The 23,497-nt window shown below is 42.9% G+C and overlaps 2 protein-coding genes across 2 annotated transcripts in view; both read right to left on the minus strand.

Moving 5' to 3' along the window:
- Positions 1 to 3,775: 3,775 nt before the first annotated feature.
- Positions 3,776 to 16,997, minus strand: ALDH8A1 (aldehyde dehydrogenase 8 family member A1). Its single transcript, XM_009911392.2, has 7 exons — positions 16,794 to 16,997; positions 12,342 to 12,489; positions 11,762 to 11,917; positions 8,631 to 8,780; positions 7,729 to 7,985; positions 5,906 to 6,067; positions 3,776 to 4,246 (listed from the first exon to the last, which is right to left on the minus strand). The coding sequence occupies exons 1-7, from the start codon at positions 16,929 to 16,931 to the stop codon at positions 3,794 to 3,796; spliced, it is 1,464 nt and encodes a 487-aa protein (XP_009909694.1). The 5' UTR covers positions 16,932 to 16,997; the 3' UTR covers positions 3,776 to 3,793.
- A 2,306-nt stretch (positions 16,998 to 19,303) lies between these two features.
- HBS1L (HBS1 like translational GTPase) overlaps positions 19,304 to 23,497 on the minus strand; it is a 64,453-nt gene continuing 60,259 nt past the window's right edge. Inside the window, exons 16-19 of the mRNA XM_054162614.1 lie at positions 23,160 to 23,268; positions 22,520 to 22,620; positions 21,195 to 21,339; positions 19,304 to 19,995 (exon numbers count right to left, since the gene is read on the minus strand). Coding sequence (XP_054018589.1) covers positions 19,984 to 19,995; positions 21,195 to 21,339; positions 22,520 to 22,620; positions 23,160 to 23,268 — 367 coding nt within the window. The 3' untranslated portion in view covers positions 19,304 to 19,983. The remainder of the gene's footprint in view (positions 19,996 to 21,194; positions 21,340 to 22,519; positions 22,621 to 23,159; positions 23,269 to 23,497) is intronic.

Genomic DNA, 23,497 nt, shown 5'->3' on the forward strand with positions numbered 1-23,497 from the left:
GGCAGCCCCAGTATAAGCATAGAATCATAGAATTGTTAGGGTTGGAAGAGATCTCAAGGATCATCCAGTTTCAACCCTCCTGCCATGGGCAGGGACATCTCACACCAGATCAGGTTGCTCAAAGCCGCAGCCAGCCTGGCCTTAAAAACTTCCAAGGATGGGGCTTCTGCCACCTCCATGAGCAACCTGTTCCAGTCTCTCCACACTCATGGTGAAGATCTTCTTCCTAACATCCAATCTCCCATTCTCCTAGTCCTAACATTACCTGACACCCTAAAAGGTACCTCACCAGCTTTCTTGTAGGCCCCCTTAAAAAAAATGGAATGCCACAATTAGGTTTCCTTGGAGCCTTTTCCTTTCCAGACTGAACAGCCCCAAGTCCTTCAGTCTGTCTTCATAGGAGAGGTGTTCCAGCCCTCTGATCATCCTCGTGGCTCTTCTCTGGACATGCTCCATCATATCCAGATCCTTCCTGTAATAGGGGCTCCAGAACTGGACACAGTACTCCAGGTGGGGTCCTGCCAGAGCGGAGTAGAGGGGGAGAATCACCTCCCTCGACCTGCTGGCCATCTCTTGATGCAGCCCAGGATGTGATTGGCTTTCTGGGCTGCAAGTGCACACTGCTGGCTCATGTTGAGCTTCTCATCCACCACTATGTCCAAGTTCTTTTCTTCAGGGCTGCTCTCAAGCCAGTCACTTCCCAGCCTATATCGGTGCTTGGGATTGCCCTGACCCAGATGCAGGACCTTGCATTTGGTCTTGAGGCTGTCATGGGTCCACCTCTCCAGCCTGTCAAGGTCCCTCTGGATGGATCCCTTCCCTCCAGTGTGTCTACTGTACCAGACAGCTTGATGTTACCAGCAAACTCACTGAGGGTCCACTCAATGCCACTATCCATGTCTTCATGTCATGTCATCTGCTTCACAGTCCCTGGCACCAGAAGCAGTCTTGTGGGCTAGAAAGACTGGTGGTCAATAAATGAAATGTAAGAGATACCCATTACTAGGAGCAGGAAAAGAACTCTCACCAGCAGTTAACACTCACCAAGCCACCCTTATACATTAGAGAATCTCTGCTCAGCTAAAAGGGCACAAACCATCAGAATAAGCAAGACACTTGGACTGCACCTTAAAGGGAGGAGGAAGGAGTCCATTACAGATAGAAAATGCAGACAGGGATGAATTTTCTATGTTCACATTGTGGCATCCCTCCTGCCCAAAAGAAATCATCATCATTAGCACCTCTCTGAAATGACCAGGCACCCCAAGACTTCATCTCTGAAAAACCCCCAGAGCCATGCTGGGCATGGACCTAGTATCTCCATACCCCTCATCCTGCAGAGCTCTGTCTCCTTCTCACCCAGTACTCTACCTGTCTATAAAATATCTCAGATAGTCTGGACCAGAAACACATAGATGACACACAGGCCTTTATCTCCTGTATATGAAATATATACAGAATTCTCCCATCACATCTAACACCAAGCCAGAAACAACACCACCTGAAAGAAAATTCATCGTGTTAAAACTGAGCCTAGACCAGATCCAAGTGGGGTAAAAAAAAATCTCCTAATTGTGTAATGTTCTACCTGCTGCTGTGGAGGAGAAAACCAAACAAAAATACCCCACCAAACACAACAACAAAAACCTTGGCAGAATGGAGCACACACTGCTATAGCTGTTGATTTTCCTGCCAGCAAAACGAGCGACTGGGGGACTGCAAAAAAACTTGGAGGTGTTCTGCTGCCACCACATGGCCATGAACGGACCTAGGCAGAGTTTTACAATAAAATGTCTATACTTCCTCAGAATTCACTATCATTTTTTTCTTGTATTTCATGAATTCATCATCCAGTTGTGGGTGCTTGTTCCAAATCCATCAGATGACCAGGTTCCCAGCCTGCCTGGTAGGTCTGCTCTACAGCAAGGCTGGACTGAAAGACTTCAGCTTGTCACACACTCAGGCCCCAGCTCTTGGATACAAGTTATTTTCAAAAAGTCTTCCAAAGGAGAAACTCAGTCTCTCAGTCAACTCAGGACACAATGATCAAATGCTCCTGATGAACCAACTCACCTTGGAGTGACATCTGGAAGGGGGAGGTGGGGTCCATCACCCACTCTAGACCTTTAGAGCAGCTCCTGGCAGGACTTACACAAGATGACAGGACACCTATACCAGAGGCCATACCACAGTCAGGCCTTTCAGCCATTTAACAACCTCTTCCATAAAGAAAAGATGATTCAGGGAGTGGAACATCTCCATTATGAGGAAAGGGTCAGGGAGGCACTCTGTGCCATGGTTTATTTGATTAGATGGTGTTTGGTGATGTTGGACTTGATGATCTTGAAGGTCTTTTCCAACCTGGTTAATTCTATTCTATTCTATTCTATTCTATTCTATTCTATTCTATTCTATTCTATTCTATTCTATTTTTTAACTTGGAGAAGAGGAGACTGAGAGGTGACCTCATTAATGCTTATAAATATGTGAAGGGTGAGTGCTGGGAGGATGGAGCCAGGCTCTGCTCAGTAAGGTCCAATGATAGCACAAGAGTTGCTAGCTCTAGACCTCGAGGATCATCAAGTCCAACCTGTCACCACAGACATCATGACTAGACCATGGCACCAAGTGCCATGTCCAATCCCCTCTTGAACACCTCCAGGGATGGTGACTCCACCACCTCCCTGGGCAGCCCATTCCAATGGCAAATGACTCTGGAACATAGGAAGCTCCATCCAAAAATGCAACTCTGAGGGTGGTGGAGCACTGGAACAGGCTGCCCATTGCTGCTGGAATCTCCATCTCTGGAGTCATTCAAAGCCTGCCCAAACACAAGCCTGTGCAACCTGCTCTAGGTGACTGTTGTCTGGCAGGGGAGTTGGACTGGATGATCTCCAGAGGTCCCTTCCAAGCCCTGTCATTCTGTGGTTCTGTAGCCAGCAGGAGGAGGGGAAAATCTTCATCTCATTTTAATTTCTTTTTGTGGCATGTGAACAAGTTTGTGAGATACCAGATTAGAAAAACCAAGCTCTGTAAAGGAGAGAGGGAAAACTGCCATCAGCTTTACATTTTGGTGACAAACATGTCCAACTCTTAAAAGTCACTTCCAGTCTTTATTAATGAAGAATTACCCTGCCTGTGATGTAACCAAATCTTTGTGCAGGGGTGTGAAAAGCATTACAAAAGGCTGTAATTTCAAAACAGTTAAAGAACAGCTGCATAACATAAACCAGGTTATAATTAAAATGTTTATGTATCACAAAAATTTCATGACCCCATGGTTTAATACAACTTAACAGATTCAAGGTATGGACTCAGACTTTTAGCACATTGCAGCACTTGTCCTTCTCTTGTATCAGTGAAGTGCAATACAGGTTGGTACATGGAACATAGTGTAAACAGGTTGATTCCCTATACAGTATCAGCCTCAATGTGCTTTTTTTGGTCTCTCAAGGTAATTCACCAACCACAGGTGTAGTCATATCATCCTTTCTCCAGTCTGCCTTAGAGGGAGAGATTCTTGAGACAGGAATACAGAGCTTTAGGATCCATACGGTAAGAAGTTCATCTAGCTTGGTCTGGGTTGGTCATGGAGTCAACACTGATCTCATTTAACTTGAAAGGCAGAATTCAACATTAGCATTTGGCATGACTGTTTTCAGCTGTCACTGATAATACTTGGCCAAAGTTCAAGAAGAAGATGGCCAAAATAGCAGCCTGTTTTCCAGAAAGCCTTTTACAGTAATGCAAATTACTGTCACTTAATTTACCCTAAAATCCTCTTGTTGACGTGTCAGTGCTTTATTGTGATGGTTTTGACCTCAGTGAAGAATTCATAGGAATCCTTTGCTCCCTCCCTTCCTATGCCTGAGGCTTTCATCCCACCAAATGGCAAGTTCAGATCTCTAACAAGCCAGCAGTTAGTCCACACCAATCCAGACTGTAGCCTTCGTGCCACGCGATGAACACGTCCCACATTGCTGGACCACACAGTGGCTGCCAAGCCATATTTCACACAGTTGGCTCTTTCAATCACTTCTTCTTCTGTGTCAAATGCTACCACACATGTCACAGGACCAAATATCTCTTCTTGCATGCACTTAGATTCATCCTTGACTTCAGCAATAACTGTGGGCAACATGAAATAGCCTTTCTGGTTGTCAGCTGGAAGAACCAAGGAATCCACACCCTCTCCACACAGGACTCTGGCTCCTTCAGCTTGGGCTTTCTTCACATAGTTCTTTACCTGGGGAAGCAGCAGGAAAACATCACTGCTAAAGAGCACCAAATCCTGAGGGTACACTTCTCCAGTCTGATCACATCAACAGAAGCCTCTAAATATCTCCAACTGGATCATGCTGCCTTTTACTTCCCTCCTAACAAAGGTCATTCCCTAGCTTTTGCTTTTATGATGTTGCAAAAGTAGGGCTGAGTATTTCCTGCTGTAAAACAATTTTTCTCTCTCTGCTACTGTAGCAGGCAACACCACTGGTTCTTCTACGACAAATATTCACGACAGGTCATGGCCCTGGTGAAAACAAAAGTCATCCCAGAGCCCCCTTCCCTTCTTCCAGGAGTTTGCCACACATTTGCTGTTTGCCATGTGTTCCATGCCACAGTTCACTAATTTACATAAAGTGATTGGTAATATTTTCCTAACTCACAGGCAGGCTTGTTAAATGTTTACATGCCACTAGGATGATGATGCCATGAGCCCTGCAGAAAAATCTCATCAATAATTAATTAAAGCTGCTTCCATGGCTGCTGCTATCATGTGCTACCTTGAACACACAGGACATGCCATTGATCCAGTTCAGCTCTGAAATCATTGCTTTGTTTCTCCACCTATAGAAATACCACAGAGATACCACCAGGATTCTCTTTTTCTTCTTCTAACCACCTCAGTAGTTTAGACTCTGAAGTATTCTGTAATGTCACAGACCTTGGGCAGTAGGTTTTTTCTGCCCTCAACTTCTGAACAGACTTAGAGAACCTGCTGAGGCATGAGGAAGCATGCCAAAGGCCTAGATTTCTCTCTTGCTCTGTAGATTTTGTGTTCTTCTAGATTATGCTGATTGTGTCAGAAAGTGTTGGTGTGTGAGCACCTCCTCTCCTGAACTCTGACACCATAAAAATTAATTGCACATAAGCCACTAGAGCAGACTATGTTTAACTGTGCACCATCTCAGCTTCCCTCTACACATACATAATTCCAAGCAGTCCTAGGAACTGTGTCTTCTACTCCCTGGAATTTGCCAGTGATAGAAATCCACAAAGAAGTTATCTCAGCAAATGCAATACTAAAATCCGAGAAAAAGCTGCTGAACTCTATGCAGTATTTAGATTTACATATTTTGACTTACTTCATCTTGAATGGGAAAACAGAATATTGTTTGTCATCCTACATTATTTTCAGCATGGAAGTAATCACACGATGTCAGGCCACAGGCAACAGAAACCTTATCAAAAAGGATAGGATAGGGATAGGATAGGGATAGGATAGGGATAGGATAGGGATAGGATAGGGATAGGGTAGGGGATAGGGTAGGGGATAGGGTAGGGGATAGGGTAGGGGATAGGGTAGGGGATAGGGTAGAATAGAATAGAATAGAATAGAATAGAATAGAATAGAATAGAATAGAATAGAGTAGAGTAGAATAGAATAGAATAGAATAGAATAGAATAGAATAGAATAGAATAGAATAGAATAGAGTAGAATAGAATAGAGTAGAATAGACCAGACCAGACCAGGTTGGAAGAGACCTTTGAGATCATGGAGATACAGTATAATGGCTTTGAATCACTATCCCTCGGAGCTGATCTTGAAGAGGACATGGTCTTTTCTATAGATTATTTCATAGTCCTCTAAAAGATGAGATGAGATCTTGTAAATGCCATGTATCACCTTTTCTAGATGCTCTTTACTTATTAGTGCTCCCACGTTGACTGTAGGATCTGAGGGATTCCCAACCTTCCACTTCTTAGCCTCTGCCACAAACCTCTTCACAAACTCACTGTATATGCCCCTCTGAACAAAGATCCTGGAGGTGCAGAGACAGATCTCACCCTACCAAAAATAAACAAACCAGAAAAACAATGATATTAGTCCATAATACACTGCACTACTGGAAAGTGTTAAGAGGCACATCTCAGAATGAGACTTTGTGCCCTGTATCGTCAGGAGTGCAAACTACATTCACCAGCACTGCAAAGGAGGATTTTTCCCAGATTCAAAAGGAAAAGAGAGGAGAAACCCAAAACAGCAACAAGAGGACTATATAGTGACTTACTAAAGCAATTAGGTTTTTCATTGATCACATATTGTCTTCACCAACATTTTTCATAGGAAAGGTGATTTCCAACTTTAAACAACCTCTGACTCTATTTCCTGATAACGCCTTGCTTGATACCAAGCTATTTTTCTAAACATTTGCCCTGATACAGTTCCTTGGCTTTGGTGATATTTCCTGAGGGTGGTGATGAAGGAAGAGGAACACTGATAAAATTTTGGAAGGAGTCTCCTAATTGAAGTACCAGAACAAGAGGACAGTCTCAGGCTGCACCAGGGGAGGTTTAGGTTGGATGCTAGGAAGAAGTTCTACACAGAGAGAGTGATTGCCCATTGGAATGGGCTGCCCGGGGAGGTGGTGGAGTCGCCATCATTGGAGGTTTTCAGGAGGAGACTTGATCGGGTGCTTGGTGTCGTGGGTTAGTTGTTTAGGTGGGTTGGATTGGTTGATGGGTTGGATGCGATGATCTTGAAGGTCTCTTCCAACCCGGTTTATTCTATTCTATTCTATTCTATTCTATTCTATTCTATTCTATTCTAAATGAGCAAGCTTCCCACTTCCTTGTAGGGTGGGATTTTAAATAGCTGCTTTCTGGAAGAATAAGCAGTATGTCTATTTTGGGAGGGAAAATGACACCTTGGCTTTTCTTCTGATGGAGAGTACCGGGGGAAATTCTTTATTATTTTCTTTCCCTGCTTGTAAAATAATTAATCTCTTGCATATTTTTTTCCATTTACAGCTTGCCTACAACATAAAACCTTGAAACAGATCTTGACAGTTGTGGTAGTTTTAGGCTATGCCTTTAAAACTTTTCCCAGGTCTTGAGGAGAAAAGTAGTAAAAATGTAAATAAATCCCTCTGGGGTGTATAAAGGAAAACAGATAATTCTAAAGAGTTCCACTGGAGAGATAAGGAACTTAAACTGATTGTACCAAAACAATTTTCTTCTCTTCTCATTTCTTCACTCTGGAGAGGTGCTAACTTGCTTCTGCTTGACCTTGCCTGCATTGTTTTGGTTAAGTCTAACAGCAACTTTCACTGCTCCTTTCTCTTCTCCCTTTTGTACTGGGGAGGGGTAGGAGGGGTAGTCAGAAAAAGGAGAAGCTAGTATTTTCCCCTAGTCCTTGACTAGGGGGGTTCTTCTGCTGCTTGTTAATTGTAAATGTCTGTTAATATTGTAAATACTGTATATTTTGTACATATTCATTGCATTCCACTGTAGATTATAGTTTTGCCTGTAAATACAGCTTCCATTTGCTTCCAAGTGGGCTGGTCTGCAAAGTTAATGTTGGGGGCGGGGGGGGGGGAATTCAACCCACCACAACAGTCTCAGACTTGGATCCAAAGGTACATGCATGTGTACACACACGTGTGCTCTCAGACACATGCACACCTGCTGCTGCAAACAGGGTTCATATGGTTCAGGGGTGAGAGGCACCTGGTTGGCAAAGCTGGACCTCACAGTCGTGGGGATGCACTGTGTCAGGTCAGCATCATCGAAGATGATGGCTGGGTTTTTCCCTCCCAGTTCCAGCGAAAGCCGTTTGCAGTGCGGAGCACTTTTCTCTGTGATCCGCTGGGCTGTCAGCGTGCTTCCCGTGAAAGAGATCAGAGGCACATCAGGGTGGCAGACGAGGGCTTCTCCTGCCTTGCTGCCCCTTCCAAACACCACGTTCACCACCCCAGGGGGCACCCCTGATGGGAAGAAAGGCACAGAGTCATTACACCCTTTCACTTGCTCAGCAGGTTTTGCTTCACTGTGTTTTGTCCCTGGAGTTAGAAAATTACTGGTAGCTCTGGGGTGGCAAAGACTGACCCTTAACTTGCGTAGTAGCTGAAATTCACGATGTTAATAGTTCTGGAGGGCACGGGTGAAATGATTAAAACAAATTCCGGTGACTGGTCAAACTTGCCTGAAATTCATCATCTGAGAAACAGTTTTGAGTCACTGAGGGCAGAAGCAGTTGTTCCTTAGTTTTTCCTAACTGTGTACCAAACACCTTCATGACAATCACTGAGAGGTGATTCTCAGCTTCTTAAGCTCTCGTGGGTTCTCTCCTGACACCACCAGGCTTAGGAGAGCCTTAAGTGGAATGCAGAAGGAGGAAAGGACACACAAAAAGCCTTTTCATGAAAAGAGAAAGGGAAAAAAAACTGGTGGGGAGATGGGATAGTACAAGGACAGAGAGAGCTTTTGGTCCTTCAGTGCAGCATTCACCTAGAGCACAGCAAAAAAGATTTTCTCAGAGTCTTTGAGCACTTCCTGGTTTCTGCAACAAAAACAGTGCCCAGACAAGCATGCCCACCCATTCCTCCCAGCTAGCATGCCATTGGACTCACCTGCTTTCTCCAAGAGTTTGCACATCATCCAAGCAGTGACAGATGTCATCTCACTTGGCTTGGCAACCACAGTATTTCCACATGCAATGGCAGGAGCTATTTTCCAGGTCAACAAATACAGTGGCAAATTCCAGGGACTGATTAAACCAGCTACAAAGCAAAACCACAAAAGACAGGAGTTCAGTCTGCTGGGAGACAAAAGTTAGTTCTCTAACCTCAAAAAGTTACACAACAATTTAGATTTATGAAGAAAATTTGGCTGTGGCTTTTATATCCAGACAATAAAAATATTTAGAAACATTTATCAGAGGCAGATAATTTTGAAAGACCTATGTTAAATGATCCTTAAGGTGATCAGTCAAACTCTCTGATTAAGTTTTGCTGCTTCTTCAGGGTAGAATCTTATGTTCAGAGCAGCTTTTCAGTGTTTTCTAGCAACATTAATGCAAGGTTAGCCATAAATACTAGGCACATCAGCTCATCTGTGGTAGCATTCTGTGCTAGCCAACAGCAACTTAAGCTAATGTTAGTTCAGATCACTCTTGCTTTTTATTTCCCCATTTTTGATTAAATACAAAAGCAAAAAAGACCATACATAACATACAGTGCATATTCTCTTGCTTAATCTTACCCTAAATTATGAATGCCAAAATTTATCAGTGTACAAACTCTTATTTTCACAATTAGCGTAGAGTAGAGTAGAGTAGAGTAGAGTAGAGTAGAGTAGAATAGGACCAGACCAGACCAGGTTGGAAGAGACCTTCAAGATCATTACGTCCAACCCATCAACCAACACCATCTAATCAACTAAACCAAGCAACCAAGCACCCCATCAAGTCTCCTCCTAAACACCTCCAAAGATGGCAACTCCACCACCTCCCTGGGCAGCCCATTCCAATCACTCCTTCTATGAAGAATTTCTTCCTAACATCCAGCCTAAACTCCCCTGGTGTAGCCTGAGACTGTGTCCTCTTGTTCTGGTGCTGGTTGCCTGGGAGAAGAGACCAACATCCGTCTGTCTACAACCTCCCTTCAGGTAGTTGTAGAGAGCCATAAGGTCTCCCCTGAGTCTCCTCTTCTCCAGGCTAAGCAACCCCAGCTCCCTCAGCCTCTCCTCATAGGGCTTGTGTTCCAAACCCCTCACCAACTTTGTTGCCCTTCTCTGGACTCGTTCCAGTAAAATCAACATCTTTCCTAAAGAGAGGGGCCCAGAACTGGACACAGGACTCAATTGCTGAATGACTGATTTTTTTTCAGTAACTGCCTTTGGGAACACTATCACCTTACATATTTACATGAACTAAAGAAAAATAAAATAAAATCTGCAATTGTTAGGCTCCCAAAAGCCACAGGATTTCTCACTGTTCGATGGAGCAGAGGCAGTGAATGGCTTTTCCTTATCAGAGTCCTATTACCCAAAGCACTCCTGTTCTCCACTGCTCTCAAAAACTTTTAAATAGGTCCTCTAATAATATCTCAATAAATAAAACAGTTGAGGTCTGAATGTGGAACGCTCATGTATATTTATCGACAACACCTAATAAAGGAATCATCACCGCCCCATTAGCTGCCAGCTCAAGCGTCTCATTTCTGAAGCATTAGCAGCATCTAGCGGCCGAGTTCGGCAACTCCCCGGTTAAAAGCATTTTAGCCTCTCCTGTGCGCTCCAGTCACATGCTGAAATCATAGAATCATGGTCTGGGCTGGAAGGGACCCCTAAAGGTCATCTACTCTAACCCTCTCTGCAGTAAGCAGGAGCATCCTCAACTACATCAGGTTGCCTAGAGCCCTGTCGAGCCTCACTTTGAATATCTCCAAGGATGCTGCCTCAACCACTTTCCCAGGCAACCTATTCCAGTGTTCTGCTATTCTCATGCCAAAGAACTTTCTCCTAACATCCAACCTAAATTGGCTCTTATCTAGTTTGAAGCCATTGTCCCTCATCACTGGATGCCTTTGTAAACAGTTTCTCTCCATTCTTCTTTTAGGCCACCTTCTGGTACTGGAAACTCATTATTAGGTCTCCCCAGAGCCTTCTCTTCTTCAGGCTGAAGAACCCCAGCTCCCTCAGCCTGTCCTCGTAGCAGTGGTGCTCCAACCCCATAATAATTTCCATGGCCCTCCTCTGGACCCTCTCCATGAGGTCCCTGTCCTTCCTGTATTGAGGGATCCAGACCTGGATGCCATACTCCAGGTGAAATATCAGGCTGCAAGCTGCTGCTGCTCCCCAAAGGAGAACACAGCTCTCCCAGCTGGAGCAGGAGATCAGTGCATCTGGAGGGCTCACTGACCCACAGCAGTGCCACACACTTAGCCACACAGACACACACATACAAAACACAAGGGAGGTTTTGACAGTGGGAGCTACCAAGGCTTGTATTAGAAATAGTGTCCAGCAGGAGTAGGGAGGTCATTGTCCCCAGGTACTCAGCTCTGGTGAGGCCACACCTTGAGTATTGTGTCCAGTTTTGGGCACCTCAGTACAAGAGAGATGGAGGTGCTGGAGGCAGTGCAGAGAAGGGCAATGAAACTGGTGAAGGGTCTGGAGAATAAATCTTATGAAGAGTGACTGTAGGAGCTGGGGCTGTTTAGCTTGAAAAAGAGGAGGCTTGAGGGAACACTTCATTGCTCTCTACAGCTACCTGAAAGGACATGTGGAAAGGCTGGTGCTCGTCTCTTCTCACAGGGAATTAGTGATAGAACATGAGGGAATGGCCTCAAGCTGCAAGTGGTTTAGACTGGACATTGGAATAGGCTGCCCAGGGAGGTAGGTGGCTGAGTCACCAACCCTGGATGTGTTTAAAGGTTGTGGTGCTTGGGGATATGGTTTAGGGGTAGACTTTGTAGAATAGCATCAATAGCTGGACTTGCTGATCCCAGCTATCTTTTCCAACCTGAATGATTCTATGATTCTAAGGTAACCCAGGAGCTTTTTAAGGCATATAAGCATTCATTTCACCATGAAGCAGCACAACTGATTTTGCATCAAGCTGCTCATGCTTTAGCAGAATGGTTGTGTTTAGCACATGATCCAGAGACAAGAAATGCTTTTGAAACATCCTCTTTCTTTGCTGAGCCACTGCTGAGGCAGACACCTAGCCAAGGTTTTCAGCTTCTCATGAGCACCATACCAACTCCCACAGGTGTCCTCAGGGTGTAATGCAGACAGCCCACAGTTGTCATCTCGGAGCACTCTGTCGTGTGATGAAGGACAGACGAGGCAAAGAAGCGGAAGTTGTACACGGCCCGAGGGATGTCGATGGTTCTAGCAAATGTAATCGTTTTCCCTGAAAAAAAACCCACACAAGTGCACTGCTGGGGTCTCGTGGGCAGAAAATAGCTCACCTAAACACCACTGTGACAGCACTTCAAGCTCTGCTCTGAACACTGTGGTCTGCATGCTTCTGGGGAAATACCTTGTGTCCTGTGTCCAAATATTGCCCAGCACAGTGCAATCATAGTCAGTAACAACAGCACCCCTGGAGCACTGCATCACACTGAAGTCAAACCTACCCACTGAAGTCAAAGTTGGCACTTTCAAAAAGCAAAAATGCCCCAGGAATGCGAGATCAGCAGCTTCTGCAGGGTTTCCTGGATATCAGCTCCAGTTTGCACCAAGAGCTCATACCATACTAAACATTTGGACCATATCCCTCATTTCAGTATTCAGCAAGACATTCTGCATTGCAGATTGACCGTTACAATTTTTACCCTGATCCTTTGACTCTGCTTGTGCAAATTCTTCCAGGTCATGTTCAATAAGGTCTGCCAGTTTGTTCAGGATCTGAGATCTTTCCAATGGACTTTTTGAGGACCAAACTGGGAAAGCAGCTTTGGCAGCTTTGACAGCAAGTTCCACCTAAAGAAGTGAGATAGGGATGGTGAGTATTAATTGAATGCCTTAGATTATGAGACAATCAGCAGATGAAATCCTATTTGCGAGGCTAATAATCCAGATCACATTGTTAGGAGCACTGCATCTCTTCAGTTGTGACTATTGATAGCTTCTCTATTTTCATCTTCTCACTGCCTCATAACTCAGGAGTTTCTTTTCTTGATCCTCTGCTTCACTGTAACTCTTAGTTTTCTCTACATTCCAGCAACTTGTGAGCAATCCTCCAGGCCTGGGGGAAATGACAGACCAGTCAACTGCACCAGCAAGTGCCAGTGGCCAAACCCATGAAGAATCTTGTTTCTCATGGAGTAAAGGGCAAACATTTCCCAGAAGAAATATAGCCTCAGTCTAAACATTCACAGCCCTTCTTGCAATGCAGGCCTTCAGCTACACTATGCAATGATGGAAGAAAAGGGTTGAGGAAGGAATATAATGTATGCCTTTGCTGACCTTTGAGTTCTTCTTCCCTTTCCCCCAGTTGGTTCAAGCAAAGATTAAGAATATATTTACAGAATAGACACCCAAGAGAAAAAAATTAATTTTACCTGATCACAGCTGGAAACTTATTAACACCCTCACATTAAAAATAAACCATTAACTCATTTTTAAAACTCTTGGGGTCTAATCTGACTTAGAGTGTACAGACACAGGTGCATACCAGTCTTGCCAGTGCTTTGCTTGAGAGGTACACAACTACTGCATGGCTCTTTAGGCTGACATTTCTACATAGTGACAGAATACCGGCCCTTTTCTGAAGCAGATGAGGCTTCAGGGCCACGAGGATGATCAGAGGGCTGGAGAACAGAGGGCTGTGAGGACAGACTGAGGGAGTTGGGGCTGTTCAGTCTGGAGAGGAGAAGGCTCCAAGGTGACCTAATTGTGGCCTTCCATTATCTGAAGGGGGCCTCCAAGAAGGCTGGGGAGGGACTTCTCAGGATGTCAGGTAGTGATAGGACTAGGGGGAATGGAATGAAGCTGTAGGTGGGGAGATTCAGGCTGGACGTGAGGAGGAAGTTCTTCACCATGAGAGTGGTGAAGCCCTAGAATGGGTTGTCCAGGGAGGCATTTAAGACCAGGCTGGATGAGGCTCTGGCCAGCCTAATCTAGTGTGAGGTGTCCCTGCCCATGGCAGGGGGGTTGGCACTAGATGATCCTTGTGGTCCCTTCCAACCCTGACTGATTCTATGATTCAAAGGATTCAAATTCACCAAAAAGCACTCTCTTCCATCAGTCATTTCCTCTGGGATCTTAAATGAAAGTTACCTGCACCTACTGATTTATAAGCAACTCTTTCTTGATGTTGCCTACCAGTCTAAAAGATGGTTACCAACATCCTTCAATATTTACTGTCTTATTTCCCATTTTTGCTTCCTATAAATCACTTCATTGCTTCCAGTGACTAACATATGCATCAAGGTAGGCTTTTAGTCAAAGCTGCTTTGGTCTCCCATCATTTCTGCTCATAAATTTCTTCAGCTTCTGGAAATCAGCCCAAGTCAGCAACCAGGAGGATGCTGATATGATAATCAGATAATTCTGATCTGTCTTAATGTCATCACATTGCTGGTTCCTATGAAGTCACTGATGACTTATTTCCATCAAATCCATAAAACTGAGCTCCAAATTTCTTCCTTGAGGACATTATAATAATGTTTTACTAAAATGGGCACAAAAGTTGCAGCTGGAGGAAACTCTTTACCCCCATGAACATCAGACTGTACTGTCTCCCTAAAATTAAGGATCAGAGTTTGAGGACTAGAATGGTACCGGTACAGAGGCCAGGTTGAGAAATAAACTCTCACAAGACCACGCGGATCACTGGCCAAGCTCAGAAACCTAGACTACTCTTTCAACAACCTACAGCTCAGGTGCTGAAAGCAGCAGGCTGTCAGCCACCCAACAGCTGGAACAGGACCAAAGCAGCACTGGGAAAGGGGAACTGCAGCTTCTTGAGCAAGTCAGGTGTGGATGACACACCACCCTGAAGAGGTTCACCTTCTGTGAAACCATACCACCCCTACTCATTAACTTGTTCTTCTACTCTCCTGTCATTAGGTGCCATTGTGGTGCTACTTCTCACCTATCCTCTCCTCTGAGGTCTAATCCACAAGGTGCTTCATGCTCCAGGAGAGAGGTGAGGTGAAGGCTACCTCATTTTTTGCACCCTCCATCAGCTTAGAAGGTGTCTCACTTTCACAAACAGCAAAAAGAGAAAATAAGCAAAGAGAGGAATGAAGTGGCAGCAGACTGATCTTTCAAAAAAGAAGAGAGGTGAAAGATTTGTAATGAAGCAGAAAGAGAGCATACAAAAGTTAAACAGCTACTTAGTTTGACTAGCAAAAAGCAGCAAAGAAAGGCAAGCCACAAAGAAAACGTGTAAGAATTCAACTATGAACTCGGGTGTCTGAAACACTTCCTTCTGCTTTCCTCTTCTGCACAAGGCAGACACACAATCTAGATCGGTCATGAAAGTCTGATACTAAAGTATTTAAAACTGCCTTGAGGACATGATGTTTGCTTTCCCAGGGTATGAAACACAGGAGCTAGGTTCTTTAAAGAGGTTCCTGTTTCCAGGAACAACTAACCCTCACCAGCCTGTCTTTTGGAGAGGCAGGGGACCTGCTCAGCTTGCTTCAGTGATGTTTTGTCGCTGCTATTTGGAATTCAGAACATCCAGATGCAAAACAAACTAAATCTGGAAAAAGAGACGTAGTGTGGTTTTGACAAACTGGCTGGAATGGCCACTACAGCTGACCTGCTATTAAATTCCAGGGTCAGCAACAGATTTGCTGTCACTCCATTCTACTTTCACCAAAGCTAACCATGAAAAAAATCCAGCTGGACATACAGCCTTGCTGGAATTAGCATTCCAAGTTTTCTCTTGAACTCAGGTCTAGATGGTTATTTTGGTATCTCTAGCTATCCTCTAAGCAGCATGTGATGGTATTTTCTCCTGCAGCATGTTCCATCAGTCACCAGTGGATGCCAGCTCTGCAGAGCCTGACAATCTTGTATAGCTGTCTGAAGGCAGGAGCCAAACACTCAGTCAGTTTCACAGGTGTTTCAACTGGGTTCCTGCTGATACACGCAACCATAACCCAGAAAGCCGAAAAGCCATTGCCTTTTAGTATATTTGAACTGTATCTCCAGAATGGCCAGCAGCCTACTTTTGTTAGATTGTTCAGGTGTTCTCACATCTCTCTCCTTTTGATGATTTTGCAAATGAATGAACAGGAAGATCTGCACCTGCACATCAAAGAGAAGCCTTTTCAGGCATAATTAAGAGTTGGAAGGAACTTACATAGAGTTTTTCTAGCAAACTCAATCTATTGCTCTTTAACCCTCGGTCATCAGCACCTAGCAAATATTTACCCACTTGAAATTACAGTGCAAAGGTTTCTGCTGAGAGAAGCAAAGTAAAAAGATGTCAACAGGACTGAAAGGCAAGTGAAGGAAACAACTACACACAGTAACAAAGTGCTTTAAGAAGTGTTTCAAAAATACTCTACACTACTTATCAGTATATTCCAGGCCTTTTGCATTATCCAAGCTTTCCATGTTGTTTCTCTCTTCAGCAAATCTGAAATGCTGTGGGCATAAGGGGCTTCTAGGCCCCTTATGAAGTAGCACAGATGTCACATCAGCCATCCACACCTAAATATGTGTAAGGCAGCAGGAAACACTATCCCACCAGACCACACAAGGACATGCTGCATTATAAGGACAGGTACACTCCTTACAGCCACTTCAGCACCTCCACTTAATATCCAACTGCTAATACCAAAACCAGAGGTTTGAAAACTAGTTGTTCAGGTTTTTTTTCAACAATCTTCAGCTAAGAGTCAGTAAGCTAAAAAAATCCTTCTGAAGGACAACTTCAAATCATCAAGACACTTCAGGTGAACAGTTGTAGAGGGTGCCTCTAAGTTTATTTACAGAAGAGACCAGTAAACCCTTTTCTGTCAGATTGTTTATCCTTACAGCAAGCCTGAGTGTCAGCCTTAAGCCAAACAGGATCCAGCCTGTAACTTTCTAACAGCAAAATGTGAAACAAACAAAACACCAAAACCAACCAAAAACCCACCAACAGTATTGACTGCTGCAATAACAGATTACACAGTGCTACAATACGATCAAGAACTCACTCATTTAAGCATTAAAGCCTTCAGCACTTGTCTGTTCTCTGATATTCAGCCTCCCCTGCTCAAAGTATCAATGTCATGTGTATTTAATGTTTTCACTTCTTTGAACATTTGGATAGTACTCACCTCTTCTTTGCCACTGTCTGGCACCCTGCAATAAACATCTCCGGTAGATGGATTATAGGAGTCTATGTAGGAGGAACAAGGAACAAATTTGCCACCTATAAAGTTTTCCAGCACTAAGAGAGCCTTTGAGTGAGCCATTGTCAGCTGCTTGCTTCATCTGTGATTTTTTTTCTACGAGGCATCAATTTAAGTTAGTAGGTCTGCACGTTGTTTGCACAGCGAGTCTGAACTCCTCCCCCTCTCCCTCTTCCCAGCACCACTCGCTCATGAGGGGAAACAAATCCTGGCAGTAACAGCACAAAAAGGGAAAGGAGCAAAAAGTTACCATTTCTATGACACTTGCTTCACTTTCTAGGAGTTGGAAGGCTCAGCTTAGTTGTTAGAAGACAGCTCCTTTCTGTCTATAGGATATAAAGCACAGAAGAAGGGGAGCAGAATGGTTGACAGGGAAATTTCTCCCTGTACCAGTTTTCCAAGCTGAAGCCTGAAGACATTTCGTACCAACTATACAAAGTAAGTCAAGACCCAATCACCTAGCCAGGGACCTCCTCCATACTGTCTGTACACAGAGAAAAGTCATTTGGGCTAGCATATCTGCAGCTCATCTTCACTGCTTTGATGATATCAGTACTTCTCCTTGTAACCTCCAAAACAATGCTTCTTCCATGACAGAAGATTTTAAATATAAGAAACTCTCATTTTCCCACCAATATTTGAAAACGTCAAACAATGCAAGTGGCTGAGTGGCCCTCTATTCAAAACAGCTGAGAAGCACCATCTTACCAGGTACACTCTGTTGTATGGTGTTAGAAACTCAGTTTTTAACATAGAAGGTACCAGCTCTCCCTTCCACATTCCAGTGGAAGCCACATAGAAGCCTGCTACATGCAACTGTTTTTCTTAACTTTCCAAGAACTCCCCAGTAAGAGCTGTGCAAAACACATTTTTCACCCAAGAGGGAACACGTAGATGCTCTGAGATTGCAAGCCACCTCCTTGCCCTCCAGGAGATATTGAAAACACTGCATCTATATTGAAAAGCAGGATCTTGGCAGCAGGAGAATGTGAATGTCTCAATTTGCAGTTTAGGAAGTTTTTGCACCCTAGAGCGCCACCGAGCCATCATGGGCTCAACATGCAAACACACTTTGAGGAAATCACGGTGATGTGTTTTGTGTTGCACAACAGATCATTTATGCATTAACTGGCACCTCTGGGCAGAGTTCAAACCCTTGCTGCAAGGTAGTGCAGTCATGTTGAAACCAGATTTGGTAATACTTCTGGCTCTCCCAAAATACAAACAGGGAAAGTTTGCAGTAGCTTTTCTGCTGTCAGAGAATAGAGCTTCAAAATTTAATGCAGCCATGTGTGAGAAGAATTATCAGCAGTACATCCTGTATCACACTTTCTTGTCCATGAACACCAACTAACCAACCAACTCTTAAAACTGAAGACACATTCCTCTGCCTGTAGTATTTCAGCAAACTTAAACATGACTTAAAAGCAACCTAAAGATTTTCAAGGTTGAAAGACAAATTCAGTGGAACAGATTCAATGCAGAAGCTTGGCACTGAAAACCCTGATGTACCGAAACCTTCAGTGTTGAAACTGCTAAGAATATAAATGCAATTTCTGGACTATACAAAGACATAACAAATGGTGAGAATTCATAATCTTTGTGTCTGGCAGTAAGAGCTTTCAGATATTTCAGATTTTTAAGACTTTACAAAAGTCCTTCTACATAAAACATTTCTGATACTTCTACAATATTTTACAACAGTAAAATTTACTTGAGCATTTGCTCAACTGGGCTAAAGCATGTTAAGTGCAAAGAAAAAGTTCCTCACCAACCAAAAAAGCATGTGGGAAGAGTAGGTACAGACTGTACATGACTTTGAACTAAGTTACAGTCATAGGCTTTCTGTGTTCTTCACTACACAGCGCATGGCTTTACTTCAGTTAACCCAACTGACTGATACCCTGGAGAGTACTTTATTTCCTTCCCCACAATACTAACTGTGATCAAAGTAGAGGTGTCTCCACTCCACACTTGCATAGAGGTCCCAGAATACCCGAGGTGTTCTCACACTCCATATTGAAAAGAAAGTCCTCAAAGCTGTAGTAAAGCATGTCTGTTCTGATCTTACGCTGGAGGTGACAGAAGGACCCTCTTGTCAGCTGGGAAGTTTCCCCTGCCCTAATACTGAAAAGCAGGAAGGCATGACAAGCTTGAGTAAACACAACAATTTGGCTTTAGCACACATCCCGAGATGAAACCACCAGTTTTGCCGAGAAGAGCACTAAGTCTGGATGAAGGAGATGTGTGTGCACAGGAGCTGCAACTGAGTAACGTGAGAAAAACTGAAACTACTTCCACAGAAGGACAAGCTGCACTCCAGTTTCACCTTTTAACTCATGTGTTTACTCTGAAACTTCCCAGCAACTGAAAATAAAGAATGACTTAACACAATTGAGAGATGTTTAAATAACAGAAGATGAAGGAGACAAAAATTCTGCTCAGACATTTTATTACTCTTACAGTTCATAAAATAAACTTAGCCCATGTTGGCACAGCTTCCACTACACAGCAAAAGAAAGCAACTCTCTCTTTTTTGTTGTTTTTATTTTTTAAATAAGTTTGGGGGCAGGGAAAACAATCCCAGGAAAATACTACAGACCATCTTCTTGAAACCAAAGGGAAGTGTTCCCTTTTTTTTTTTTCCTCCCCTGAATATGCATCCAGCTCAAACCTAAAAATATATTAGACCAATAAAGTTACTTTACTGAATTAATGTGCAGCAAATAAGCAAATCAAAGAAAACATGTAAACAACTTATGTCTGGAAGTAAGGAGCTTTTTCCATGATGACTCATCATCTTTTGCTCTAATTCAACCCTGCAACACTTTTCCATCAAGCTTTCTAAGGGCTAAATTCCACGTGGAGAAAACACATGGAGATTCTTGAGAACAAGAAGTGCAACGTTAGCAGTTCCTTGTCGGTTGGCATCTTGTTCTGCAGTGGGAGAGGCTGATGAAGGGCTCCCCAGACATCTCACATGATTTAACTTTTGTCATTACCATCTCCTCCCCAATTAATTGCATGTCTTCCTTCAGCTGAAGTAACCGAATCCTTAGAACAGAAGTTTGGATCTCTGCCTTTTGGTTGGACGGTGGAAGTTCTGGCACCACTGTCATTCTTTAATCTAAAAACATGAACAAAAGGGGAAAAATACCATGGGGATAAATGAAGTACTAAATGTAAAATGATCACAGCTTTTCTCAATGTGATATACAGCCAGCCATGGAAAAATTGTTCTTTTTGCTTGGAAACTCTCTGGCACAAGATCACAAGTACTAAAACAGTCATTCCCAAATAACCAACGAGCTTAGTCTCCAATTCTACAAGCACTGGGCACCATAGATCTAGACAGGACCCCATTTGCTTCAACTTAAATTTAATGAAAAATATGTGCAAGATGAAAGGTTTAATTTTGGATCTTATTTGAGACCAGACAAATCATGGCAAGCATTAAAGCTCTGTAAGGCCCAGAGGCTCTGACAGACCTAGCACATCATTCCTATGCACACAGGAAAAACCCAGAAGTTCTCAAGCTTTAGTTCCAACACTAAATGATTCACTTTTATGTCTCAGCACCAGAATTTGGTTAATGTGACTGAATTGTTATCCCTTGGGCCAATAAATCCAAAAAACCTAACAGGGCTTTTTGAAGTGAGTGACTGAGGGGCATTCATAATTTTCACTCCTAACAGAAGGCAGAACATTTGTATTTATCCCCACAACCTTAGCTTCCTCTCACACAGAATGGGAAAACGTCTGCATTGCATTTAATGCTACCAGAAAAAGATCTGGGACCCAAACTAGCCACACAAAACCAGAGAACACTTCCCATTTAAAAACTACTTCTGGTTCATGTGTGCAGGTAAATAGAACTCAGAAAAACTCATGTATACTAAAATAATGAAGGGTTATATTAACTCAAGAGAGGGGGAGAATCACAGAGTTGTTTGGGTTGGAAAAGACCTCTAAGTCCAACTCTCTGAGTCCAACTGTCAACATTTAAAAATTGTAAACAGAGTAATTAAAAACAAGCACCACCACCACAAAAAAAACCCCACAACACCACACATACAGAGAAAAAAAACCCAAAACCAACAAAACCAAACCCCAATCCCACAAACAAACCAACCAACCCAATCAAATAGAATAGTGGCAAGTTTTCCTCACACCTTCCTGAAGCACCGTGTCTTTTTCCACACAATAAATTCACCCTTTAGGCTGACAGGCGTAAAACAGGTCTTAACCATAAAAACTGAATGCTATGTGAAAGCTAACAACATTCCTTTACAACAGTACAGAAAGCCTATCACAAAAATGCCATACCTCTGTAACAACTCCTGCAGCAATAGTGGAGCCACCATAGCGTAACATAAACCTTCCAAGCTCTTTAAAATCTTTATACAATTCCAGAGCAACAGGTCTTTGAGTTTGTAGTTCTATTAGAGCATTCTGTCCTTTAGTCAATAACCTGCAGGTAAGGAAGGAGAAAACTCTGTTATAACTATATGCATAGGTAACTGAAAATAACAACTTACACAAACAAAATACAGTGAATAGCTGGGGAAAAAATCAACTTAAGAAGCCAAAAGTCAAGCTTGATTTCAAGTATAACCCAAAGCCACCAGACTGAAAACTGATTTGCCTGGAATATACATTTTAAAAAGCCATCTGAGTTTTTCTTGTAAACTCCTAGAGCATCCATCAAGACCTTCAGCAAACTGTTTTGTTAATTATTTCATTAATATCTGTTTTTTCATGTCTGGTAGAAATCAAGTCTCATTTCAAATGCAACAGCTCAAGAGCAAAATCTTTGCTCTGCAGAAGTTATGATTTCTCTCCCCATTACCTTCCAGCAACAGTTTCAGCCTTGCAATTTCTGGGAAAGGATTATTTTGATAGCATTGTAGGTATCAAATAGCACTTCTACCCACATGCAGCCTTAAGTAACTATAGGGACTATTATGAGAACTATTTATTAGAGAACTATTTATATAAGAACTCTAAGTTCTCATAATTTAACTTGTATGGGAAACCCCCTAAACCTATTTTTATTTGGTCCCCCTGTCAAGTTGAATTTATTTCAGACAGTAGCTCATCTCCAGAATTATACCACAGATTGCCCATTTCCCACTAATTTTAAACATAATTTAAGTGTTCCTGATCTCAGATTCGCCCCCAATTCTGTAACTGACCTAGGGAAGTTAATTTACTTCTCAGGTGCTCTGCACTTATCAAATGGGCAGGAGGTTTTTCACTTTGTAAAGCATTCTGAAATCTAAACACAAAACCAACTGAAACAATGACAACATAAAGTCATAGAATGGTAGGGACTGGAAAGTACCCCTGGAGATCATCTAGTTCACCATACCTGCCTAAGCAGATTCACCTAGAACAGGCACCACAAGAAAGCATTCAGGCAGGTTTTGAAAGTCTCCAGAGGAGGAGACACCACTCAATGTAAAGAAATTTCTCCTTCAGCTCAAGTGAAACCTCCTGTGGTTTAGTGTGCACCCACTGCCCCTTGTCATATCCCTGGCCGTCACTGAGAAGAACCCAATTCTTATAAAAGCATCATTTCTCCACAATAGAACACATAATAAAAAGTCACTCCATTTCCTTAGTAAATACCAACTTTTCAAAATACTCACTTAGGTTTTTTCTTTGTCACTTCACCAGTGCTTTTGTGCAGGACACTCAACAGCCTTTTGATAGTAGCAGGTTCACTCACGGTTTGATAGTGTAAAAGCACCTAGGAATCATTTTTTTCCAGTTATTGAAATTCTACAGGAAAGAGAAATTCTAGCCACTAATACTTGAAAACACCAACTTCTTTTAAGACTGATTTTTAAAACTCACAGGAGTGTCAGCCTCAGACTCAGTAACTGTTCCTAGTTCTTAAACACTGTGATCACAAATGTCATGTATACATTTTTGATTCCCAAGTGTTTTGCTTTTGCACTTCGGTGCAGTTCTGTAGCATGAACTTAGATTTTGTTTATTTTTAGAGTACCTTACAGCTACATGCATTATTAAACACCTAAAAGGCCTAAGTTTTATAAAGTACAGCCTAGCTTGACTGTGATGAAACTCATGTTCTCTGAAATGGCCATGGATAAACAGCCACAATAGCCCCTTATATCCTCTTCAAATTACAAAAGAATCCACTTCCTCTGGATAGACACAACCACTTCTGGACACTGAATGGCTCTCATATTCGTGGAGTTGAATATGGAGAGGAAAAGCCCTAAGCAGCTTGCAATGAATACAGGAACTTTCACAGAGACTTACAGGAAATCCTTTAGTGATTGGAACTTCAACATTGAAGATGAGAACCCGAGCTCTAAAACGAGTGCAAACTTTAATGGGTTCCTTGGGATCACAAAATACACAGCCAACACTACAAGAGAGAAGAACAATATCTTGACATACAAACATTAATTGCTACACTGGAAAAATAAATATTTAAGCCAAGCAAAGCAAAGACACTACCACCTTAATATAACCTGAGGGGAAAAAACAAACAAACAAAAAAGGCTAGATGTTTAGGCTGGAAGAAGTTCTTCATAGAAAGAGTGATTGGCCATTGGAATGGGCTGCCCAGGGAGGTGGTGGAGTCACCATTACTG

Source organism: Dryobates pubescens, chromosome 6, assembly GCF_014839835.1.
Source record: "Dryobates pubescens isolate bDryPub1 chromosome 6, bDryPub1.pri, whole genome shotgun sequence".
NCBI lineage: Eukaryota > Metazoa > Chordata > Aves > Piciformes > Picidae > Dryobates > Dryobates pubescens.

Coding starts and splice junctions, on each gene's coding strand:
- ALDH8A1 (XM_009911392.2), bottom strand. CDS start 16,931: ATGGCTCACTCAAAGGCTCTCTTAGTGCTGGAAAACTTTATAGGTGGC. Junction 11,918..12,341: donor AGCAGAGTCAAAGGATCAGG/GTAAAAATTGTA, acceptor GTTTTTTTTCAG/GGAAAACGATTACATTTGCT. Junction 8,781..11,761: donor GAGGACACCTGTGGGAGTTG/GTATGGTGCTCA, acceptor TTTGCTTTGTAG/CTGGTTTAATCAGTCCCTGG.